The sequence below is a fragment of the Sus scrofa genome, chromosome 10 (genome assembly GCF_054392235.1).
Source record: "Sus scrofa isolate SSC_HxYL_T2T_F1_AM1 chromosome 10, Sscrofa_HxYL_maternal_Yorkshire_Landrace_v2.0, whole genome shotgun sequence".
Taxonomy (NCBI): domain Eukaryota; kingdom Metazoa; phylum Chordata; class Mammalia; order Artiodactyla; family Suidae; genus Sus; species Sus scrofa.
This window is the reverse complement of record NC_139392.1, coordinates 91,741,884-91,759,689: the sequence shown is the minus strand read 5'-3', so window position 1 is coordinate 91,759,689 and position 17,806 is coordinate 91,741,884. Positions and strand designations below refer to the sequence as shown.

Genomic DNA, 17,806 nt, shown 5'->3' with positions numbered 1-17,806 from the left:
AGTGCTGTGGCCCTAAGTCCCCGACCCCAGCCATTTAAAAACGGCCCCCTCCTTGCTGAGGCCATTCACACCAACCACAGGAAGCGCACCCTAAGAAATGGCACCTGGAGAGCGCCCGCCGCCGTGAATTGGTTTCTGAGCCTGCGTCCTCCTCTCACTGGTTGCGGTGCCCGCCGGCCACCCGGCCGAGTGAGGGGGCGGCTGACACCTGCTTTGTACGCCTACGCCCGCACCTGCCCCCACTTCCAGTTCTGTTCAGACTTTGGCATCAGTCAAGCCACCTGCCCTTGGGCAAGTCACTTCTCTAGGCCTCAGTCTTCCCACCTGGAAAATGAGGAGGTGGGACCAGGCCCATGATTTTATAGACAAATGTTACAAACACCAAAGAAGGAAAGAAAAGAACAATGCAGGCAGAGGGACAGTGTGGGCACCCGGCAGCCCGGCCGCAGCCTGCCCCCGGCTGCTTCTGCCGTGGAAAGCCCGAGCCGTTCTCCAGAACTGCGGTCTGACCGGCGTCAGGCGAGAGGGTGTGTTCTCCTTTCAGAAAGAAGAGCTGAGCTCAAAGCTCAACCATCGGGGACTCTGTGTCCCAGTCTCCTTTTTTTCTTTGTGATATATTTCTCTTGGGTGATTCTTTTTTTTTTTTTAAATAGGGCCGCATTCGCAGCATGTGGGGGTTCCCAGGCTAGGGGTCGAATCGGAGCTGCAGCTGCCGGCCTACACCACAGCCACGACAACACAGGATCCGAGCCGCGTCTGTGACCTACACCACAGTTCATAACAACCCTGGGTCCTTAACCCACTGAGCGAGGCCAGGGAGCGAACCCTCAACCTCATGTTTCCCATTCGGTTCATTTTCGTTGTGCCGCAACATTTCAGTGATTCTTCCAGTGCGTTATTATTTTTTAATGGCCACACCTGCAACATACGGAAGTTCCCAGGGCTGGGGGTCGAATCGGAGCTGCAGCTGCTGGCCTATACCACAGCCACAGCAACACAGGATCCAAGCCACATCTGAGACCTACACTGCAGCGTTTGGCAATGCCGGATCCTTAACCCATTGATCCAGACCAGGGATCGAACACGCGTCCTCGTGGATACTAGCTGGGTTCTTAACCTGCTGAACCACAACAGGAACTCTGCAAGTTTCTTTTATGTATTGAAAATAGACCTTTTATTTTGTTTATACAAGGCACAATTTCAAAATAGAAATCGTAAAATACATAGACGTAAAAGAAGGATATAAATACAGACGCACGTACAGAGAGAGGGCCCCTGAGTTCTGTCGTCTTCTTTCGGAGTCCTTATGAGGATGCACAGGGCACACTATATGCCCCCTTTCTGTGCGTGTAGAGCACCCGCTGCAGGGAGAGGCTTTAGGAGCTGGTGCTGGCGTCGCCCTTGTAAACGTCTCCCAAGCAGGGGGAGCCTCGGGATTCCCCAGAGCCTCTCTGTAAACGTAGGTCAGGACGAGGGGTGGCAGGGTGGAGCAGGTGAGCCTCGCGGAATCAGTGCCACGATGAATAGATGCCCCGACAGAAGACCCGAGGCCTCCACTCCCCCCCGCTCCCCCCCCCTGGAAGGCGGCCACCCACCGCAGGACTCCGGGCACTGGGCTCCCTGCCCAGGGGTGGGCTGGCAGGGCTGGCAGCAAGCATCCCTCTCAAGCCTGGAGAACCTGCTGGCGCAGGTGGTGCCTGGGCTGGTACAGATGGTAAAACGACACCAGGACGTTTTCTCACCCTGGCGGGCGTTTCTCCGGGGCCAGCTCCCCAGGCTTCGAAGTCCTCTTGGGCTGGAGCAGAGCTGGGCCTTCCCTGTGGCCCTTACTGGCCTCGGCGTCCCTGGAGCTTCCTCCAGGGGTGGGGTTAGCTTTCCGTGCCCCCACCAGTGGCATCGCTGCCCCCGGTCATTGGCACGACTTCCATGCTTTCCATCGCCATACCAGGTGTCTGGGAAGTTGGCCTGTAAAGAGATAATGGGCAGCGTTTGAAAAGAGGAGAGACTGGGTCAGCTGACAGTTCCCTCTGGTCACGCAGATGGAGAACCGAGCGCACACGGCCACCACTCACGGTCAGCGGTTAAATCATATTTTGGAATCGAGTCTCTTCGTCCACCAAGGTTTATGGGCGCTGTTGAGGCCCCCACCCCCACCCCCGCAAGAGGGTGGGAACTGTGGCTCAAAAGGCAGAAGCCACAGAAGGAGCGAGTTCCCAGGAGCCCAGCTGAGCCAGTCCAGACAGGCTGGATAAAAACAGCGTGATGGTTACAAAGGTTCAAAAACAGCTCCCGGCAATTACTTAGCAAGTGTGAACTAAACAAACACATCAGTCCTGAGAAGCCAAGCAGAGGGGAGCCAGGGCCTCTGAATTCCGCGTCTGTTGCTGGATGTGCGCTGGGCCCTGAGCGCGGCCCACGGCCCACGGATTGTACCGTCTACCTTTGAGCATGTCTTTGCGTGCACTGTCTGAGCTCCAGGGAGGAAGGGCTACACTGTAAATCAGGACGCCAGGCCACGTTCTAAGAGCCAATCTGCTGAGTGACAAATGGCCTAATAACTTATTTGCAAATTATCGGTTTATGGCAAGAATCGGTTCATCCAATGTCCAGCAGTCACATTTGTCAGGTCTGCCGATTCCTCTTAAACATGTGCGACTATTTCCATGATACAGTGAGTGTTGACGGCTTCCTTTTATGAGCATGTCTGTTGTACATACAGATCAAATTTACACATTCTGGGGTTCCTGTTGTGGCTCAGCGGTAACCAACCCAGCTAGTATCCATGGGGACTCAGGTTCCATCCCTGTCCTCACTCAGTGGGTTAATGATCTGGTGTTGCCGTGAGCTTGTGCTGTAGACATGGCTTGGATCCCACGTTGCTGTGGCTGTGGGGTAGGCTGGCAGCTGTAGCTCTGATTCGACCCCTAGCCTGGGAACTTCCATATGCTGTGGGTGTGGCCCTAAAAAGACAAAAATAAAAAATAAAAAAATTACAAATTCTTTTTAAGCATATATTTTAATGTATTCTTAAAAAGATTGTATATATTCCTTTTTAAATAGAATCAATGAATATATTCATTATAATCTAAGAATGTAATTCCAAGTACAGTATTTTATGTGGAAATTATTTAGTTGTAGTGATATTTTGAGAATCCTTTTAAAAATCATTTTCTAGGAGTTCCTGTCACGGCGCAGCGGAAACGAATCCAACTAGGAACCATGAGGTTTCAGGTTCGATCCCTGGCCTTGCTCAGTGGGTCAAGGATCCGGCATTGCCGTGAGCTGTGGTGTAGGTGGCAGACTCGGCTTGGATCCTGTGTTGCTGTGGCTGTGGTGTAGGCCGGCAGCTATAGCTCCAGTTGGACCCCTAGCCTGGGAACCTCCATAGGCTGTGGGTGCGGCCCTAAAAAGCAAAAAAAAAAAAAAACATTTGGGGTGGGTTGTTTTGACAAACTTTTGAGTAAAACATCAACCTTATTTCGTTGATCTCTAAACTCTGAGGTTGATGGCATTTCTTTTGGGCTGCGAGGGTATTAACAGCTTTTGAAGATGTCTGGATTTTTCAGTGGCTTTTTCGTTTTGGCTTCACAGCAGCATTTCACGGAATGTTCATTTTGTCACAGTTAGGCTTGAAGGATGACATCATCTTTATACGGGTATAATATCTAGAAAAGACTCTTACGTCTAGTGACTAAAACTTTGGTTTCGACACACGCGATACCCCTCACGGTTTAATGCTGAGGAAGGGTCTGGAACAACCATTTCACTGCGGAACAGTGGCTACTCACTGGTCAAACGACAAAATCAAGGCTGACATGCCATTTGGGGCTTTTAGGAAGGAGTGGTAAAAATGCCTAAAGATTAGAAAAAGAATAAAAACAAATTTCAGCAAGTGGCAGAGACGACCTTGCCATGAGTGCTGAAATACAGAAGTTCAGGCACTCGAACTTCTAAGGCCAACATAAAGGAGTTCATTTGTGGGGAAGTGTGTCTGTATTTGAGGAGTACCTTCGAGAAGAACACAGTCCAGAATATATCATAAGAATTGCAAATCCATCTAATTGGTTTGGGGGCTTTTTTTTCCTTCTAAAGTGGCTTTTGGTGACTTGGCCCCATGCATGTCCTGTGTTGGGCTCTGGCTGCCCTGCTTCTGACCAAGCCTGCGGGCTGCTTTGGAAAGCAAAGGACACAGGCCTGGCTCAGTGGCCAAGTCCCATGGGGGTCGGGTTGCATCTGCAGCCCGGGAAGGGGGTCTTCCTTTGCGAGGGCGGCTGGGCCACGGGGATGCAGCCCTTTTGGGGGGGGGCGTGGGGGGGCGAGGAGGAGGAAGGGACATTGTGTCCTGAGCCACTCACCTTGACCTTCTAAAATGTACCACAAGGAGGAGCACACACGCTCCACAGAGAAGCAGGGCGCACGGTGTGGAGACGGCCACTGCAAAGAGAGCAGAACTGAGCTGGCATCGCACTCGAAGCCCCGGCCTTTCCGAGCCTCTGAAAGCTCTTTACACTTGACCCCCCGCAGAGGCACGCAGATCCCTTCCCACCAGCTCACGGCACCAACAGCCCCCGAGGCCACGCCGCCAAGTCTGTGGATCCGGGCAGCAAGCCCACTCCCTTCCCACCCCCTCGGCCAGTTCAGGTCCCCCTTCAGGTCCTCCTCCTCCTCGTCCTTCCCGATCAGGTGACACGGGTGATGGGGCAGGGACGGGGTGAGGCAGGAGGATAGCAGCGGATACATCAAAGTCAGGACAACAGACAGGGTCCTCGCCAGGCGCCCCCTTTCCTTCCCCTCACGTGGTCCTGATTTAGAAACAGCTTGCGGTGCCATTTCAGTCCACTTTCCTCTTTGCGGGTTGTCTGCAACTTTGTGGGTCGGGGGGGAGCGGAAAGAACAGATGCTGCAGTGGGGAGAGAGTGTCGCAGTGGCGCAGGCAGACGGGGAACAGGTGTTTTGACTGAGTTGAAAGGACCAGCTTGGGGGTGGGGCTGGGGGTGGAGCTGAGGGTGGGGCCCAGCCACTCGGGCCCTGGAGGCTATTAGGAGAGTAGGAGCCTCATGTGGGCACAAGAAGGCTGAGCCCGAGGCAGGGAGACCTTCTGTCAGTCTTAAGCTCCAGGCAGATTTGGCCAGTTTGCCTTAAATTTTAAAAAATTCTTAATTTATATATATAGATATATTTATTTATTTATTTATTAATCTTTTTAGGTCCACTCCCACGGCATATGGAGATTCCCAGGCTAGAGGGCTAATCAGAGCTTTAGCTGCCGGCTTGCACCAGAGCCACAGCAACGCCAGATCCGAGCCGCATCTGTGACCTATACCACAGCTCATGGCAATGCCGGATCCTTAACCCACCGAGCGATGCCAGGGATCAAACCCGAAACCTCATGGTTCCTAGTCGGATTCATTTCCACTGCGCCACGACCGGAACTCCAAAAATTCTTAATTTTTAAACTTAAAGTATAATTGATTTACAGTATTGTATCAATTTCTGCTATACAGCATAGTGACTCAGTCATAACTATATATACATTTTTTTTTTCTCATACTATCTTCCATCATGGTCTATCCCAAGAGACTGGATATAGTTCCCGGTGCTGTGCAGCAGGACCTCATTGCTTCTCCATTCTAAATGTCACAGTTTGTATCTATAACCCCAAACTCTCCGTCCGTCCCACTCCCACCCCCTCCCCTTTGGCAACCAAAGTCTGATTTTTATCTGTGCGTCTGTTTCTTTTCTGTTGATAGGTTCATCTGTGCCGTATTTTAGAGTCCACATATAAGTGATAGCATATGGTATTTGTCTTTCTCTGCCCTAAATTAAAAAAACAAATTTTAAAAATTGAGATAAAAATAAAAAATTGAGAAAAAGTTAAAGGTTAAGGTAAATTAAAAAATCAAAACGTTCTTACATTTAAAAATTAAAATTTAAGAAATACTGTGAAGTCTCCCTGCAAAAATCACCTACGGGCCATGAACATCTGGGGACCCAGGCGTCTCTCTGTGGACCAGGAGGCACCTTCATCTCCTGGACCGTTAAGCTTTTTGGACCTGCACCTACACGACAGCACGCAGCCTGTGTACAAGGATGCGTCACCCATGGCTCGGCCTTCAAATACTGCTGGACCGGAAATTATAAGGAGGAGAGGAAGCACCTGGATTCTCGGCAGGTGGAGAGGAAACGGTCCAGTTTTGCCTCCAGGGCAGCTGTTAATATGTAACAGAAGCGTTAGAGAAGATGCCTCTTTGTCGCTCTGATGCCACTGCTAGAAATGGATTCTAAGGAAATGGGAACTATGTCAACAGGAGTATTCCCCGAACCACTGTTGGAAATAACTTTTAAAATGTTAATCGAAATCTGATCAGTAGAAAATTAGTTAGACAAAATGTGGCACACCCCTACACTGGAATATTCTCCAGCCTTTTAAAGCTATGAAATCTGGAAACAGTGGAAACAAATCTGACTAGGAACCATGAGGTTGTAGGTTCGATCCCTGACCTCACTCAGTGGGTTGAGGATCTGGCGTTGCCGTGGCTGTGGTTGGAGCTCTGATTGGACCCCTAGCCTTGGGAACCTCCATATGCTGCGGGTGCAGCCCCAAAAAAGACCAGAAACAAAAACAAAAAAGAACAACTATGAAATTGGAATTTGTTAACATAGAAAGATGTCTATAATAGAAGTGGAAAAGCTGATTGAGAGAAACGAATCAAAAAATAATTTCCCATCATGGCTCAGTGGAAAGGAGCCTGACTGATATCCATAAGGACATGAATATCCCGTTGTGGCTCTGAGGGTTAAGAACCCGACCAGTATCCATGAGAACACAGGTTTGATCCTTGGCCTGGCTCAGTGGGGTAAGGATCCAGAGTTGCCGTGAACTGTGGTGTAGGTCGCAAACGTGGCTTGAATCCTGCGTTGCTGTGGCTGTGGTGTAGACCAGCAGCTGTAGCTCCGATTCGCCCCTCCTAGCCTGGGAACTTCCATATGCCATGGATTCGGCCCTAATAAAAGGCCAAACATATAAAAACAAAGTCTGAGTTTTTCTTCCCCTGCTGTCTTCGCAATGATCCTAGTAATCAGAAGAGAAACTAAAGTTGCGAAAACAAACTACCTACTGAAAATAAGCCTAGAAGAGTTCCTCCAAAAGAAACAACAGAAAACATGGGACTATGAAAGTTGTTTTCCGACTTAGCATTAGCCATCGTTAGGAGCAAAAGACAAGGTTTTAGTGGCGAGGTTGTCCGCTCGTGGTGGACCAATCGCGTGGCCCGCATTTACTGTACACGGAGAGGTTTATTGGAAAAGGCGAGCTGATGTTAACTGTAGTTCCACTTTCACAATGCAGCTTCCTGTCTCTAATTAATGTGAATAAAAGCAGCAGACTCGAACTCAGTGAGACGAGGGCTCCTTGAGCCAATGTGAGAACAAAGCACTTGGAAGTCAACCTCTCGAACCCAAACCCCCGACCTGCTCCCCGGTTATATCCAGGCACATTTGGTAAAGAAACTGAAACCAGAATCACCAAGGCCGTGGATGAGGATAGCAACCGCCACACCCCCCAGCCCTTTCTGTTTCCCGAGGGGTCCATGGGTTGGAGAAAAAGGAAGAGGATTTGGAGAAACAGAGGGGAAGTTGGGGGGGGGGGGCAGGAGAGGGAGGAAGGAGGGTTATTGTGCTCAGGAGGCCACCGTGACTGCAACCTGCAGAGACCAGGGGCCGCTGGTCTCTGTGGCTGATGCAGGGTCCTTTGGGACGGCAGGGAGGGGCCTCACGCCCTCAGCACGGCCGTCATCACAAAGGCCACAACTAACAAACGCAGGAGAGGGTGTGGAGAAAAGGGAGCCCTCCGACACGGCTGGTAGGAATGGAAATTGGTGCAGCCCCTGGGGCACATAGTGTGGAGGTTCCTCGGAAAACTCAAAAGAGAGCTACCGTAGGATCCAGCAGTCCCACTCCTGGGCATGTGTTGGGAAAAAAACCAGAAATAACTAATTTGAAAAGATGCACGGCAGTGTCCATAGCAGCCCTGTTTACAATCAGCCAGGACAGGGAAGCAGTCCGAGTGTCCACTGAGGGACGAATGAAGGTGTGTGTGTGTGTGTGTGTGTGTGTGTGTGTGTGTGTGAGAGAGAGAGATCAGTCATAAAGAATGAAATAATGCCATTTGCAGCAGCAGGGGTGGAGCTCGAGATTATCATACTAAGTGAAGTAAGTCAGACAGAAAGACAGCTATCTTATACCACTTATATGTGGAATCTAAATAAAAAAATCACAAATGAATACATAGGCAGAACAGAAACAAGAGCACAGATACAGAAAGCAAACTTGTGTTTACCAGAGGAGAGAGGAAGGGGGACGCATACATTAGGAGCATGGGATTAACCGATACAAAGTACTACATGTGAAATAGATAAGCAGCAAGGACCTACTCTTTAGCACCCGGAATTGTAACCACTATCTTGCACTAATGTTCAATGGCATTGTAACCACTATCTTGCACTAATGTTCAATGGCGTATGATCTCCAAAAACACTGCATCACTATGCTGTATACCTGAAATGAACGTAACATTGTAAATCAGCTACACTTCCTGTTTTATGTAGTTTTTTTAGGGCCACACCCTCGGCTTATAGAAGTTCCCAGGCCAGGGGTCGAATTGGAGCTGCAGCTGCCGGCCTACTTCCCAGCCACAGCAACGAGGGATCTGAGCCACGTCTGCGACCTACACCACAGCTCACGGCAACACCGGATCCCCAACCCACTGAGCAAGGCCAGGGACCGAACCCGCAACCTCATGGTTCCTAGTTGGATTCGTTAACTGCTGAGCCATGACAGGAACTCCTGTTTTCATTTTTTTAAAAAAACTATATTTCCATGGTTCCTTGCACAGAAGTGTCTCTTTTGCTCAGTCTCTCCCTTTCCTGTCTTTCTTTCATTCGTATAAACACGCTTCCATTTTCCTCCTTACACTCGATGAAACTTTCTCTTCACCCTAACGTGTGGGTCTTCTGTGACTTTTACGCTGAGAAACTCGAATTCTCGCTGCTGAGCGAATGGTACAAACTCTTGGTGAAAGATGAACATAGTTTATGGCAGAACCTCATTTAATGACGGCTGCTGCCACTTGTGGTTTTCTCATGGGTCCGGACAACAGTCTCGCCCCGCTTAGCAGAACTGAACAGCCGGACAGGGCGGCCCTTTCTCTAGGGCACCAACTCCATTTTCCATGCCAGTAGCCTGGCAGTGAGAAGCTATCGACGTTAAGCAGTCAAGCCAGAATTCTGCAAACGGGGGACTGTGTAACTTAATTGTAACGGAGACGGCTTTGAGAGTGACAGAGGAAGATGCTGATGACCATGGGCTGGGACAGCAGCCATAGGCCAGGACTGCCCAGCACCCTGGCACCGGGGATCCTTGAGCGTAAACGCCACCAGGACAAAGGAAGATACTCACCGGCCACCACTGCTCTGGGACTGAGTCGTGCACCTGCAGAGAAGAGAATGCAGCTCAGTGATTGCTGTGGTCCCAGGCGCGCAGTTCTCGCTAAGCAGGGGAGATCCTGGGCAATTTGGCTCCCGCCTTAAAGCCTGGAGAGATTCACGCTGGCAAAACCAAACTCGCTTTAGCACAGAATGGGGGGCATTTGTTTAGATGCCAGGCCATGCTTCAGAATAGATGCGCCCTTACGGCTGATGCAGCTTGCTCACCCCCCACCCCCCGCTGGCCCCTGCTCGCCCCCCGCACTTGTGACTCCAGGTTGCAGGAAGCTTTCTCTATATCCTCCTGTATCCGGAGGAGGCAAGCATCACTGGGACTCTTGGCAAAGGCTCTGCCATGCGGGTTAATACATGTGTTGGCAACAGGCTTTCTCTTCCGGCCGAGCCGAGCTGGGTGGAGCACAGACCAGAGACCAGAGCGAGGAGGCTGGGGCTGTGTTGCGTCCTCCTGACTTGGGTGCCATGCCCCGGCCCCGGCTCACTCCAGACCCGCACCCACGTCTCAGAAGCAGCCCCCGGGAGCTGCCCTCGCCACAAGCAGGCAAAGCCAGCACTAACCAGCGTGTTCCGGGGCCATGGCTGTTGTCTGAGACGGGGCTTGGGGGGGCGCGTTACTGACTACGCCTGTGGTTCCTGTGGGAGGAGGTTTTGACGGCATCAGCCTGGATCCTGGTCCAGGAGCAGACACTGTGGGGTCTGACTTGGAAGTCAAAGCTGGCTCTGCAGGGAAGGGCAAGACACAGTCAAGGAGAATGGTGAGAACAGGGCCTCAGCCTGGGGCGGAGGGCGGCCCTAACTAGCACCTGCTCGGCCGAGCCTGCCCCGCCCCCGCCCCCACGCTGTTCCAGGCTCTTGGGGAAAATCCCTTGTGTGGGTAACATCGTCATCCTTCTGGAACACTCGAGGATTTAGGATTCTTCATCACGGGGCACATAACCTAAAGATCCCAAGGGTCTGAGCAGAAGCCGGCACCAGAAGGTATAGACTGAAAAAGGCACGTGGGACACCTGAGAGCCGGCTCTGCTGGACGAGTGGACCCGCGCCTGCCAGAGACCCCGGGATGCTGGTTCTCCTTCATTTCTCACATGTTTGGGCAAAACGTCTGAAATAAGGGGAACCTGAGATTTGGCCCACCTTACCTTTAGACAGAGACTGGGGCTGGAGGGCGAGTCCTGGCTCGGCCCCCATCTCGGGGAGGGTGGGTGGCCTGCCTTGCATTTAGGTCTTAGCTTCCCTGTCCCTAACTGGCCGAGAGCTACCCCAAACTGTAAGGTGCGGTGGTGCAACTCTGCTGTCCTCTTTCCTTGCAAAATGAGTGAGCGAGCGTGGCTGTGACCCGCATCCTGGGCTGTCCCGCCACACGTCCCGGGCGCCTCAGTCGCTTTCGCCCTTGTTGGGATCTTGCAGGGCCCAGGCGCTCTGCAGATACGCCCCCCCGCAGAGCGCGCCCACCCGGAGAGGGCCCTTGAACCAGGTGTGACTTGGATCAAAGGGGCTTCTGGGATTACCCCACACGTACACGTGGCCAGTGGCCCAGCCCCTCCTGTCTGCCGCCGGCACGGTGACCGGGAGCCAACGCTGCTCTGGCCTCTCCGTCCGCCTTTCTGCACTGGTTCCCAGCCTTGGTCACCCAGGCATCCTCAGGCCACCCAGAGCTCCCAGGAGATCCCAGTGAGTCTGCACTGTTCAGAACCAGCTGTGGGGGGAGGCGGCCTGAGCAGGGTCGTGCACACAGCAGGGTGGCTCTGCCTGGCGGGGAAGGGAGGGACGGGGACTGGGAAGGGCCCCACACGGGGTAACAGGGTAACGGGCCACAGGAAATCAAGAGTCGACAGAGGGCATCTGAGGATACAGGGCACGTTGTCCCAGGACACTGAGCATCCAGGAGCTCAGATTTTCTTCGCTTCAGGGTGGTGCTGGGGAAATTGGGGTAGAGTTTGCTTTTCTTTCTTTTTTTGGCTGCCCTGCGGCATATAGAGTCCTGGGCCGGGACCAGATCTGAGCCATAGTTGTGACCTAAGCTGCAGATGTGGCAACACCAGATCCTTAACCCACTGAGCCAGGCGGGTAATCGAGCCTGCGTTCCAGCACTCCCAAGATGCCACCGATCCTGCTGCGCCACAGTGGGAACTCTAGGGTAGAGTTTACTTAAGAAACGCAGAACCCTGGCAGCTTCACGCCTGCGTCTGTACTGATGCAGTCGCAGTGGGGGCTGCTGGGAGCCAGCTCGGCACGGGGCCCTCCCGGTTGGGCATCCAGCAGAGGCACTATCTTTTCAAGACTGCTCAGACAGGGCCTGCCCCCCGTCCCCCGGAACACAGGGCGGATGTGTTCACGCCAGCAGTGAAACACTCAGCTTCCCTGCACAGGCTTCCCCCTCAGCGACGTGCACTGCCTGTACCAGCATCTGTTCAGGTCTGTTTAAGGGGCGTGGGGACTGGGGACGTGGCGAAAGATGCCGATGGTCCTGCTGCCTGCTGTGCCGGGTAAGAATGTCCTCCATCTGTGATCCAGGAGGGTCATTTTTCTGCCAGCGCCCACGAGACCCAGGAAGGGTCATGTTCAAGGCAGGCCAAACCTCAGACCCTCCCCGGTTCTTGAGGCTGTATGTCTACAGCAGTGTGTGATCTGGCTTATTCAGAGTGGCGTTTAAACCGTTATTAATTATGCACACATGCAGCGCAGCTATCAGGCAACTTTGGTCTAAAAGGGAAAATGAGGTGTTCCTGTTGTGGCTCAGCGGGTTAAGAACTCAGCTAGTATCCGTGAGGATGCCGGTTCGATCCCTGGCCTTGCTCAGTGGGTTAAGGATCTGGCGTGGCTGTGGCTGCGGTGTAGGCCGGCAGCTGTGGCCCTGATTTAACCCCCTATCCCGGGAACGTCCATATGCCACGGGTGTGGCCCTAAAAAAGCCAAAAAGAGATGGGGGAATGAAACTAGCATCCAGTCTCATTCTTGGCTTGAAGAAGAGCTGTGTGTTCTTCCTGAAGTCTGCGGTGGGACTCAGGCAGGGGTCCACGAAGCTGAAGCCTCTCTGGGGACCTAGCGGCAGCAGGGACGGGGGTCCTGAAAACGTCTCCCACATTCTTACCTTTTCCAGAAGGGGTGGGGCTCTCCGGCTCTGGGGCCACCCCTGCCGGGGATGCCGGGGATGCCGGGGATGCCGTGGAGGCTGGCCTTTGGCGAGTCAGGGAGGGGTCTCCTGGAGAGAGGACAACCACACGGCATTTACGATCCCGAGGGTGGGAGCTGGGGTGGCTTCAGAACTGGATGTAGATAAAACACAAACAGGCAAATGGAGAATGGACATGGCCGGCTTCTCGGGCTGGGCCGGAAGCACAAGACGTAAACAGTGCGTCTCTGTTTTCCACTCCGCAATTCCCACGCGAGTGCAAACAAACCGCGAGCAGTTTTTCTCTAGGCTTTTGGAAAAGTGAAGTCTTTCCATTTTTGGCTGGAATGATAGTGACATCAGCCCAGCTTTACAACGCCGGCTGTTGCCCAGGAAAGTAACCGATCACTCGGTGGACTGCTCTTGGCCCCAGAGGTCGGGGGAGTGAGGGAGGCGGTTGGTGGTGGTAAGAGGTGGGGTCTTGGGGACATGAGACCTAAAGCTCCCCCGCCCCCGTGTTGAGTCCTAAAGCCTCTGATTCTGGGCCACGCCCCCTTCTTTCCTCTTCCGTCCCCCACAACCTGTCCCGTTCCAGCCTGAAGCTCTTCTCTGTCCTTGAGTCACTCACACAGAGGAACTGGAATTTGAAGGGACAGTCAGGTTCCCAATGGCGGAGAGCCTCTATTTTTGCCCCTGGATGACAGGTTCTGGGGGGGGTCCCCCGTACTCACCCCTGTCCTCACCCCGCAGTTACTGCTCATACCTGTGCTCACCTGGCTCATCCCTGCAACGGCACGGGATGCCCTGTCACCCTGTTCCCAGCCGAGAGACGCCTGTGCATGGGCGCAGGGCCGCCCGACCTCTGATGGTGCATGATGGCCGGGCACGGGGAGGGCAAGGGGCAGGGGGCATCCAGCCCGACAGAGACCATGGGAGAGTCTGGCTTTTCAAGGAGTCCCACAGCCACGAGTTTGCTGTTGAACGGCCTTGTTGGTTGGCCTTCCCAGAGAGGAGCTGTGACAAAGTATCACAGCTGGACACACACAACGTGTGCAGTAAATGTTTGCTAAGTCATAATTCTCGTGAAAGACGGTGGGTCAGTCTCTCTCTTTTGTAGAGTAAGGGGCTTCGTGTGCCTGAAAAATAGCACGATCCGCTTCCACGCGAGATTGTTTGGTGTCTGGCGAGATTATCCGGTTATGGATGGTTAAAGAAAAATGGGAGTTCCTATTGCTATGGCTGTGGTGTAGGCCGGCAGCTGCAGCTCCAACTGGACCCCTGGCCTGGGAACTTCCATATGCCGCAGGTGTGGACCTGAAAGGCAATAACGATAATAATAATAATAAAAAAAAGAAAAGAAAGAAAAACGGACTCTGATGACTTTCCCTCACACTTGGTCTGAGGTGCTGGCTGGACCCCAGATGCAATAACTGGGCCAAAGGGGCCTCTGCTCTGTGAGTCTCCGAGCCCTCCCCAAGCCGGGTACCACTGGCCAAGCTGGTGTGATCTCCCTGCAGCCTGTCTGCCAGGGAGGAGTTGGGAAAGCTCTCTGGGAATCAAGCACATGCTTTTTTTTCCTTTTCTTTTCTTTTCTTTTCTTTTTTTTTTTGGTTTGTTTGCTTTTTAGGCATATGGAGGTTCCCAGGCTAGGGGTCGAATTGGAGCTACAGCTGCCGGCCTACACCACAGCCACAGCAACACCAGATCCTTTACCCACCGAGCAAGGCCAGGGGTCGAACCTGCAACCTCATGGTTCCTAGCTGGATTCGTTTCTGCTGAGCCACAACGGGAGCTCCAGAGAGCATATACTTTTGTCTGTAGCTGAATTCTTGCTACTATGGTCTTAAAGCATTGTTGCTAATGCTAGTTGATAACGTACCAGATTTCGCTTAATCCTCCTACAACCCACAGGGTTGGCGTCGGGTCCAGTTTCTATATGAGGACCCAAGGGTTCCGAGATGTTGAGGCCCTCGCCCGAGGTCTCATGGAGGGTAGGTGGCAGAGTCAGGATTTGAACCTGGAACTGTGTGTGACCCCAGTGCCCATGTATCCCCCTTCCCAGAGGTGGTGTTTAAAGGCACACTGGTTTACTGGGCCTCAGACCTCAACCCGGATCTCGAGGCCCCTCCCGCAGCTGCGCACACTGCAGTTCTGCCCTCTGCATGGCCGTGGCGAAGGGGACAGCGGGACAGTGCAGGGACGGCTACTCACTGATGCACTTGAGGTTGGGAGTGGTCCAGTGGGCCACGTTCATGGTCTCGTTGAACACGCACTCCGTCAGGCTGGATGTCCCCGCTTTCCGCTTGAACCCAGCGTTGCAAACATACCGCTCCCTGGAGTTGAGGGTGTAGCTCTTGACCCGGATGTCTGCATGCTCCACAGACGTGGGAGGCGGGCACGTGACGCCTGCAAAAGTGCGAGTAACAGGGGAGTGGCCGACGGCTTCAGCCCGCTCGCGGGGGTCCTTGGGGGTGGTCGGTCATCTAGGGCCAGAGTCTGGCTTATCCCAGGGTCCTTGGGGGTGCCCCCAGATTCTAAGCCCGTAGAAGGTGTGGCATATGAGCGCTCGCCGTTAGAAGCTCTCCAGGAGCTTTGCCTTAAGTGCCAGCCATCCAGCTTACCTAGAGACCGGGGGTCACCAGGGAGGACCCCCTCGCCCCCTACTCCCATCAGTCTCCAACCCCCCCAATGTCTCTTGCCTGAACAACAATAGCCCACGATTCCTCTCCCTACCAGCCTTTAATCCATGTCCACCAGGCAGCCAGCATCCTCTTGAGAGATGCATAGTCGTGACATAACTCTTCCCAGCTGCCCGCTGCTCTTAGATTAAGAGGTGCAACCCTGAAGAAGTCTTATTATTATTACTATTATTACTGTTTGTTTTTCAGGGCCACACCTGTGGCATAGGGAGGTTCCCAGGCCAGGGGTCGAATTGGAGCTGCAGCTGCCGGCCTACACCACAGTCACAGCAACACCAGATCCTCAACCCACTGAGCGAGGCCCGGGATCAAACCCCCATGTTCATGGACACTAGTCGGGTTCATAACCCCCTGAACCACAATGGGAACTCCCTGCAGAAGCTTGAAGGCTCCACTGGGCCTGGCCCTGCTTCTCTAGCCAGTCTTACCTCTGCCCCACTGGCCTTGGTCCCCCGACGCCTCCCCCAACCCCACACTTGGCTGGCCACCTCCTGCCACCCTTCCCAGCTTGGCTCAATGTCACATCCTCAGGAGAGCCCTCCCTCACCCCCACAGTGGGCAGGGTCTCAGATTTCCACGTCCTTTCCTCTGCAGTTGCTGTCACAGTTGTATTTACGATGTTGATGCGAGATATTGAATGTATGTCTCACCATTGCATGGCACGCTTGGGTGGGCGGCCCGAGCCCAGCACCTGGCAGGTGCTCACCAACCTCTTGTTCAAAGAGTGAAGGTTGACCTCTCTTCCTCAACAGCAGGCTTCAGTCTGACCTTCTCGTATAAGCGAGTTCAACCTGCTTCCTGGGTACACGTGTAATCAGCTTATCTAATGCCCCATAGGCCGCGGCTTTTGTGACAGCTGGAGTTGGACTCAGACTCTAAAACTTCAGCTAAAATCCTGGCCGTGGGGCTCCGAGCTGTGCAAGTGGCAGGTTTCACACGTCAGCCTCCGGGGCACACTGGCCTCAGAAGAAAAGGAGGGACCGAGAGAGGCTGGCCGTTTCCATTTCGAGGACCCGTGTTTGTTACTGACTTTTTCTTGTTGTTAAGTTTTGTTGATCATTTCGCTTTCCTGTATAAAAGCGTGTGACATAAATATTAAAGCAGCTCGCCTTCAGTGAGTTGAAAGAGTACTTGGGACTTCCTCCCTACGTGATGTAAGCACAAAACTTGCAAAAAAGAAAAGCTTTTTGCTTCGCTAGGCAAAAATGAAATTGGTATTATTTGTCATGCAAAATGCTCTGGATCCCAGGAAAGCATCTATTCATAAGGCCTTGATAACAGTTGAAATAATATCCTCCTGGGCACCAATTTTGCAGACTGGGGTTCTATAAAGAAACCCCCAGAGGGTCTTTAGTTCATAAAAGGGGCAGACCCCGCCCGTGTATTGCTTTATAGGTTTCCTCCAAACTACAGCCTTGGTTAAGAAGGGGTCTCATCTAAAGCCGGAAACAAAGGGTCCCTTGCCCCTCAAGTTAACAAGCAAGGTTTTCTTTAGCTACTTGAAACAGTCGTGTGATTTTCTGATGCTCTTTTTCATATTAACTCAGTACATGGGTGGGTTTCCTGTTGGGGGGGGAGGGCCAGGAGCTGGTTTCTAGGCCAGGCCTTGCATGAGGCGGTGGAGGGAGCTGAGAGTGGGCTGTGATGGACGGAAACTCCTGTGGAGGGAAGTTCCCCGGCAGCATTTCCCATCGTCCTGGAGCTTGAAGGGATGTCGAGAAAATGCTGCCCCCCCCCCACCCCTCCACGGTCATAGAGTGTGTGTCTGTGCTGAGCGGCTCACTGGCCGGGTGCTTGGCTGCCCACCACTGCGTGGGGCGCAGGCTTCGGGGCTCCAGGTCGGGAAACCTGCCTAAGTCTCTGGGGAGCACAGCTGGGACATCAAGAAGGTTGTTGATAAGCGAATTGAGTCGGGGGGAAACTGAATATAGCAGCCGTTTGATTCCCAGACTAGAGGAGAAAGGCCCCCTCATTACCTCTGTGCCAGGGGTCAGCAAACTAGGACCCAGGCACCAAATCCGGCCCGCCATCTACTTCTGTCAATAAAGTTTTATTGGCACACAGCCTTACTCATTCATCTAGGTATTGCTCTCTTAAAGTAGCTGCTTTCAGCCTGCAGTGGTAGAGCTGAGTTGTTGCAAGGGAGAGCTAAATTATTTACTCTCTGACCTGTTACCGGAACAGCTTACCCTGTGCTCTGTGGCCCTGAGACGAGCCACTGCCCTTCTTACCAGGACCTGTTGCCCGGTGAGTCAGCGCAGAACCAGTGCAGCCCTCAGGGTAACTGAGGTTGACAAAAGTATCACACCCTTTTAAAAAAGTCACACGAAGAGAAAAACCTTTCTACCTGGCAAAACTCAAAAGTCAAAAGGCAGATGACAAAATGACAAACAAACAAACAAACAAACAAAACAAAACCAAAACAAAACAAAAAAACAAAGACACCTCCTATCATATAGGACTAAAATCTCCCATGTGAAGAGCTCCTGAAAATC

The 17,806-nt window shown here is 52.8% G+C and overlaps 1 protein-coding gene across 4 annotated transcripts in view; it reads right to left on the bottom strand.

Moving 5' to 3' along the window:
- Nucleotides 1-1,146: 1,146 nt before the first annotated feature.
- The window catches only part of IL15RA (interleukin 15 receptor subunit alpha), a 31,851-nt gene continuing 15,191 nt past the window's right edge, over nt 1,147-17,806 (bottom strand). For 2 of the 4 annotated variants that reach the window (XM_021065032.2, XM_003357781.5), the window contains 6 exons: nt 14,824-15,018; nt 12,592-12,702; nt 10,059-10,220; nt 9,457-9,489; nt 4,356-4,434; nt 1,147-1,965 (listed from right to left, as the gene is read on the bottom strand). In XM_021065032.2, the coding sequence (XP_020920691.2) occupies nt 1,869-1,965; nt 4,356-4,434; nt 9,457-9,489; nt 10,059-10,220; nt 12,592-12,702; nt 14,824-15,018 (677 nt within the window). In that variant the 3' untranslated portion in view covers nt 1,147-1,868. The remainder of the gene's footprint in view (nt 1,966-4,355; nt 4,435-9,456; nt 9,490-10,058; nt 10,221-12,591; nt 12,703-14,823; nt 15,019-17,806) is intronic. The other 2 variants (XM_021065035.2, XM_021065034.2) reach the window with 2 other exon arrangements.